The sequence below is a fragment of the Mycteria americana genome, chromosome 14 (assembly GCF_035582795.1).
Source record: "Mycteria americana isolate JAX WOST 10 ecotype Jacksonville Zoo and Gardens chromosome 14, USCA_MyAme_1.0, whole genome shotgun sequence".
NCBI lineage: Eukaryota > Metazoa > Chordata > Aves > Ciconiiformes > Ciconiidae > Mycteria > Mycteria americana.
In genome coordinates, this window is record NC_134378.1 from 17,525,041 (window position 1) to 17,531,715 (window position 6,675).

Genomic DNA, 6,675 nt, shown 5'->3' on the forward strand with positions numbered 1-6,675 from the left:
GAGGGACCGGGCGCGGCGGAGGGGCTCCACCTCCCGGGGTTTAAGGCCCGGGCCGGGCGGCGGCGAGCCCGTCCCGGGGAAAGTTGTGCCCGAGCTACCGCCGGCCGGGACGGGCACCGGCACCGAGACTGACACCGGGAGCGACAGCGGGAGCGGGGCTGCCGGGGGCCGCAGGGAGCCGGGGCCCCTCGGGGCGGCCTCTGCCAGCCCCGCTGCCCCGGGCGCCGGGGATGACCCTGAACACGCAGCGCGGGAGCAAGAGCCCGCTGCGGAGGAGGGCCAGCACCCCTCTGCCACGGCCGGGGCTGCCGGGTGCCACGTCGCGGGGCGAGCCCTGCCACCCCCAGCTTGGCCACTCCGCGTCCGAGCCGGGTGGCAGGGCCGCGGCACCCCGGGGCAGCTGGTCCTCCGACTCCTCGGGCTCCTCCGGCTCCTGGGAGCCCCTGTACCGCGTGGTGCTGCTGGGTGACCCCGGCGTGGGCAAGACCAGCCTGGTCAACCTCTTCGCCGGCGTCCAGGAGCGGGACCTGCTGGAGCAGCACGGAGGTGGGTGCCTGCTGGGGGCTGGTCGGGGTCCCTCCGCAGCAGGGTCACCCACCGCCGGGCCCGGAGGAGGTGGCGGGGAGGCGACGCGCGTCCGGGCTGCGTGCGCGGCCCCGTGATGGGAAAAACCCGTGTGCCGGGCGGAGAGGAGCCCGGCACCGGGGCCGAGGCCCGGCTGCCCGGGCATTGCCGCGCCAACCAGGCTCTCCCGGTGTCTCGCAGAGGCCGCGTACAAGCGCACGCTGTCCGTGGATGGCGAGGAGACCACGCTGCTGGTGATGGACGCCTGGGAGCCGGAGCAGCGGGTACAGCGGGGCCGGGGCTGGGCGCTGCGGGGACCCCGCGCTGCCAGCGGGGCCGGGAGAGCTGGGACGTGCCCGGGGGATGTGGCACGGGCACAGCCGCTGCTTCGGGGCCTCCGGGCACCGCAGAGATCTCCCTGGGGCTTCCCTGGCCGTGTCCAGGGCTCACTGCCTTGCTGCAGAGCGGAGGACGCAGGCTGGGCAAGACGGGGGCTGGGGTCACGTCTCTGACCGGCTCTTTGCCCACCTTTCCCCGGCACGGGAGGCTGCCCACCGTGTTCTCGCCGGTGGGGGCTCTCGTGGCGAGGCACCGCGAGCGCAGGAACAGCCGTGTGGGCACAGGGTGCCCCTCGTTCGAGGGGGAAGAAGGGGCTGTGGGGAAGGAGTGTGGTGCCAGCCCGCTTTGAAATGCATGGAAATGGTTTGGGAACGGGGCTGAAGGAGCTGACTGGGCAAATCCACGTGAGGTGGTGCCGCCAGCCAGGACGCGTGCTTTAGCAGGCAGAGCGGTGGCCCTGAGAGCCTGGCACGGGGCATTCCTTCCGCCCAGCGCACGGAGGAATCTCCCTGGGCAGAAATGCCAGCGCCGCAGTCACTGCCTCCCTCGAAACGCCCCTTTGCCTCCCTCCATGCCAAGGCCTGGCATTCCCGCGGGTGCCACCGGGCAGCCACCGGTCCCCAGGAGCGGGGACGGAGCCGGTGCCTGGGCTGTGCACGTGGGCACAGCACCTGCGTGGGCTGGGGCTGCGTTTTGGCCGTGCGGCTGCGCTGTCCGGAGATGCCCCAGCACCGTAACACCCCGACAGCGGCCCTTTATTTCCGCTATCGCTTAATCCCACCCTGCCCAGCAGGGACCGGTGCCTGGTTCACACAGGGTGCTGCACCCATGACGCCGGCGTTGCGTGGCCGAGGGCGGCTCTGGGAGGTTTCAGCCCCAGACCCCCCCGAGCCAAGCTGAGCCTACAGCCCCGATGTGTTGCTGATAGAGGAGGAAACTCTCAAACACCCCCCAAAATCAGGAACTTTTAATCTGCATTTTATTAATGGGGCCACATGCCTGCTCCCCATGATGGAGGGGTGGTGGGGTGCGCTGGCAGGTCCCATCAGTGCTGGGGTGCTCTGCTGTCCCCCAGCAGCGGTTTGGGCTGCCAGCAGCCCCTGCAAAGCAGTGACAACTCGTTCCCCGTGCGGTGGCAGGGTGAGGAGAGCAGGCGCCGCAGCCAGTGCCTGCAGGTGGGGAACGCCTACATAATCGTCTACTCCATCACCGACCGCGGCAGCTTTGAGAGCGCCTCGGAGCTGCGCATCCAGCTCCGCCACGCGCGGCAGGCCGAGGACATCCCCATCATCCTGGTGGGGAACAAAACCGACCTGGTGCGGTGCCGCGAGGTCTCCGTCGAAGGTGAGCGATGGCGGGGGGGTTCTGGCTGGTAGGGGCCCCCTGGGGTGGCCCTGCGCCCCGGGCTCCCTGCCCAGCTGCTCCCCCCGCGTCTGTCCCCTTGTCCCTGGACGTGCAGTCGCTGCCCCGCATGCAGCAGCGCCCGTCCCCCAGCGCCCGGGGTGCCAGCGGGGCCGTGCCCCCTCCCTGCCCTTCCCTTGCAGAGGGCCGTGCCTGCGCCGTGGTGTTCGACTGCAAGTTCATCGAGACGTCGGCGGCTCTGCAGCACAACGTGGCCGAGCTCTTCGAGGGGGTGGTGCGGCAGATCCGCCTGCGCCGAGGGGGCAAGGAGGCCCGAGCGTGCCCCGCGCCTGGCCAGAAGCGCAAGGAGAGCCTCACCAAGAGAGCCCGGCGCTTCCTCGACAGGCTGGTGGCCAGGAACAGCAGCAAAGTGGCCCTCAAAGTCCGCTCCAAGTCCTGCCATGACCTGTCCGTGCTCTGAGAGCCACCGCCTTCCCGTCCCTCCGCACACGCAGGCTGGGGACTCTCCTCTCTGCCAGCAGCGTGGCTGGCGGCTCCGCGGAGAGCCCAGACAGGGCCGGAGCGATGCTGAGGACGTGGAGCTGTTTTAACCGGCGCTGAGGGATGCCTGGGGTGCTCTGGGTCTGGCCTCCAGGAGCGGGGACAAGCGGGGCCGGATCCCCTGGGCTGCACCCGTGGAGCAGAGGGTGGGACGGGCACCTGCGCTTGGGGCGGTGGGATCCTGGCTTACAGAGGCTCCTGGGGAGCCAGCGGTGAGGGGTGGCCATGCCCCAGTGCTGGGCTGCCTGCAGGGCTGGAGCAGCTCTGGAGGCTGCCGGGAGCGTGGCCAGTTCTGCTCGTGGTACCCGTCCTTCGCAGGGCAGCAGGGACCGGTGAGGGCACCGTAGCGGTGTCCACCTCGAGGACATCCTGGAGCCTGGCCGGGGAGAGGAGCTCGGGGAGCACCGGCAGCATCATCTGGCACCCCTGGCCCCTCCATGACAGCACTGCACCGGGGCTTTGTGCCACGTCTCCCTGGCTCCAGCGTTTCTCGGACTGAGGTTTTTCTGCTGTCTCTGTGCTGGTGCAATGGGGAAAACCTTCCATCTGCAGAATAAACCACGTCAGGGAGGTGCTGGTCTCTGCTGGGTCCCTGCCGTGGGGAGCCGTGTCCCGGAGCCGCGGCTGGGGACCAGCCTTACCAGCTGAAACATCTCGGGGCAGGGCGAGCCTCCGTCCGGGGCTTCCTTTGCCCGCCCTTGGTGGAAGTCCTGATTCCTCACCCAGCGGTCGCAGCATCTGCGATGGCAGAAGCTCCCGGCCCCACCGCACCTCCCAGCTCCCAGCCAGCTCTGGAAAAGCCTCTGGGAAGGGCTGAGCTCTGCTGAGGTGCAGGTTTCAAGCCCCTGCGCCCCGTGGGAGCCGCAGCCCGGGCAGGGAGCTGGGCGCTCGGTGGCTCCTGGTGCCCCAGGAAGGGGCAGGGAGGCAGGAGCCGAGCAGCACGGCACCGGCCGCGGCGCGGTACAGCCGGGAAGGGACGTGCTTGACTGCAGCAAGCAACGAGTGACCTCGGGCACCCGGGGAGGTGATGCTGGAGCCGCGTGGGCTCTGCTGGTTGTTTTTAGGCTGTGCTGCCCGCGAGCAGCCGGGACGCCGCAGGGTAGCCTGCTCAACAGCCCCGGGCCCGGTGCCAGGGAGGATCAGCGGTGCCTTCCCTCCACGGGTCAGGTCGGGAGTTTCCACTCGCTCTGCGGCTCGAGCGTGGGGAGCCGCTGGCCGCGGCCAGCGCGGTGCAGCCGGAGAGGGGGTCACCGGTGCAAAAGGGGACACCGAGATGGGGCACACCCTGTCCCTGTGGGAAACCAGTCTCTCCACCGGTGCAAACCCCAGCAAGGGCTTCTCCCTGACGGCTCTGTCCCCAGGACCAGGGAAGCCCGCTCAGGCTTTTCTCCGTGCTGCTCGGTGCCTCCCTGAACCGTCGGTGACCGTGGCATTGCTGCTCTCTCTCCTTGCTGCTGCTCTGGCTCCGGCTGCTCCCCGCACCCCGGTTCCTGGTGCTGCCGGACGCGATGCTGCGGTTCGCACAGCATCAGCCGCACCGGGGCCGGGGGCTGCACACCAAGGACAGGGGCTCCTCGCTGCTGCTGGTCCCTCCCGCAGCTGCAGCCGGCGTTTCCCTGCGGCAGAAGGCGGGGGGGCCACGGAATGGAAAGTTGGCAGCCGGCAGAGAGGGGAGTGGAAAGAATGAGCTCAAACCCAGAAAAATGCGGCCGCGCTGGAGGGTGGGAGGAGAGGCCAAGGGGGGCCATGGCGAGGCGCTGGGAAAGGAAGGAAGGAAGGAAGGAGGAGGTGCTGGCGGGGGTCCGGGGCAGGTAGTGCGGGGGCTCGGCGGCCCCAGCCCCTCCAGCAAGTGCTCTCGGGGCCGCCCCAGTGCCCCCCGTCCCTGGATGGCCATCGGCCCCAGTGCAATCTCCCCCAGTGCCACCTGCTCCCCGGTGCCATTTGCCCCTGTGCCATCCCCCCCCGGTGCTATCCCCCCCCCAGCGCCATCGGTCCCAGCGTGTGCAGCTCCGCTCACCGCCTCCCTGGGACAAGGGACCCCGCCGGCTCCTGGCTGGCATGCGGCCGCGGTGGGATGCCAGCCCCACGGGCTGCCCCGGCCCTCCCCGCACACCGGCCCCGCTCGAACGGGCTGCGGAGACGCGACTACTTTTTGCTCTATTTCCTCAGTCCGCGCACAAGGACATCCCGGCCGCCGGCGGCAAAACCCGCTCCCACCCGGCAGACAGTGCCGTGCAGAGCCCTGAGCGCCGGTGCCGAGCCAGATCCCGGCCCTGGGCCAACACTGGTGGGTGCCACAGCCGGACTCCAGCACACGGAGATGGGCTGTGGTCCGACCGCTGCCCCTTCCTCCCCCAGCCCCCTCGCCCATCTCCCACGAGCCCCCGGTCCCCCCATCCGCCACCAGCCCCGAGGGGACAGTGTCTGCAGCCCGCGGGGACAGAGCAGCCGCCCGGACACGCAGAGGTTCATCTTCTCATGGAGAGCGGCTAAGAAAAGCGGAGGGGAGGAGGGCGGCTGCTGCTTCGGGTTCTGGTTTAACAACCCCCTGAAACGCCAGGCGCGGCTCACCCCCCCCAGCCTTCGCTTCGGGCTCCCCCCGGCTTGGGATGGTGCTCCCGCCCCGGTTAACCCGGGTTTGGTGCAAAAAAGAGCTGAATCGGGCACCTCGACGCCCTGCCCTGCCGTGGCAGCGCCTGGGGCCCCGCTGCTCCCACCTGCCCACCGGAGGAGTGCCGGCGGGGGGGTTGCACGTTCCTGCTTCCTGGGGACATGGTGGAAGGCAAGCGGAGCTGCTGGTCTTGCTCCTCGGGCAGAAACCAAAACCAACGGAGAAGCTTTGGGGGATTCCTGCAGAGGGACTTTGGCAGCCCCCACCCGAGGGGGCTTTGGCGGGGGGGAGGGGGATCGTGTCTCGGAGCCTGAAACGGGGCTGGAGTGCCGGAGGGCTGCGGCGCGGGGGGCCGAGCAGCGGGGGCGAGGCAGGGAGGGAACCCGTCGCCCTCGGTCGAGGGTTCACAAGCCAAGCTGGGGGTTGGGGGGCGGGTGGGCACCCGAAGGGGTCCGTAAGGGGCTGGGTGAGGGCGTCAATAAGGGGGTCAGGAGCTGCGCTGGGCCGTGGCAGGCAGCAGGGTGGGAAGCAGCGGGGCGTGCGTGGGCACGCTGCCTGCTGCTGCCTGCTGCTGCCTGCTGCTGCCCTTGGTGCTCGTCCTTCTCCTTTGTGGGAGAATTGGTGGCAGGGAGAGGACAGCGTCCCGGGCAGGAGGCCAGCCCCGCAGAGAGAGGGGCTCCCGGGAGGCCTTTCCATCTGCCCTCCGCCTGAAACACAAAACTATGAATCACCCCCGCTCCTGAAATAGATCCCTTTTTTTTTTTTTTTTCCTTTTTAAAAAGAGGAAAACATTCGGGGAAAAAAAAAATTAAATACTTGCTTTTTAATCCCTGCTGCGCTCCCTTCCCCTGCCCGTGGCTCAGATCTAAACCGGGAGCAGCACCATTTAACTTTGCTCAATCCTTATCTTCGCTGGTGTCTTTGCTTCCGAGCAGACTCTCGCCCCGGCGAGGGCGAGGGGGATGCGCGGGAGGAGGAGGAGGCTCGATGGCACAGCCGGGCTGCCAGCGGCTCCAGAGAGGAAGAAATATTTGTGAGGAAAACACACATTTCAGCCAATTTTCCAGCAGAGCCCTGGCCCCGGTCCAGCGGCAGGGAGAGTTTGCTCTCTGAGGCATTTTTACGGAGCGGGCGTTCGCCGAGTGTGGCCACGGGTGGGCTGGGAGCGGCCACGGGGGAGGGCCCGTGCGGTCCTCGGGAAACGGCGAAGGGTGGGAAAACCCAGGGCTGGACGGAGGAGAAGCCCGGGAGCCCCCGAC

General features: G+C 69.0%; 1 protein-coding gene across 1 annotated transcript; it reads left to right on the plus strand.

Moving 5' to 3' along the window:
* The first annotated feature begins 8 nt into the window (after positions 1-8).
* REM1 (RRAD and GEM like GTPase 1) lies at positions 9-3,391 on the plus strand. Its single transcript, XM_075517161.1, has 4 exons — positions 9-546; positions 766-848; positions 2,043-2,247; positions 2,448-3,391. Exons 1-4 carry the CDS (start codon positions 231-233, stop codon positions 2,723-2,725), a joined length of 882 nt encoding a protein of 293 aa, XP_075373276.1. The 5' UTR covers positions 9-230; the 3' UTR covers positions 2,726-3,391.
* Positions 3,392-6,675: the final 3,284 nt, after the last annotated feature.

Coding starts and splice junctions, on each gene's coding strand:
- REM1 (XM_075517161.1), top strand. CDS start 231: ATGACCCTGAACACGCAGCGCGGGAGCAAGAGCCCGCTGCGGAGGAGG. Junction 849..2,042: donor CCTGGGAGCCGGAGCAGCGG/GTACAGCGGGGC, acceptor GTGCGGTGGCAG/GGTGAGGAGAGCAGGCGCCG. Junction 2,248..2,447: donor CCGCGAGGTCTCCGTCGAAG/GTGAGCGATGGC, acceptor CTTCCCTTGCAG/AGGGCCGTGCCTGCGCCGTG.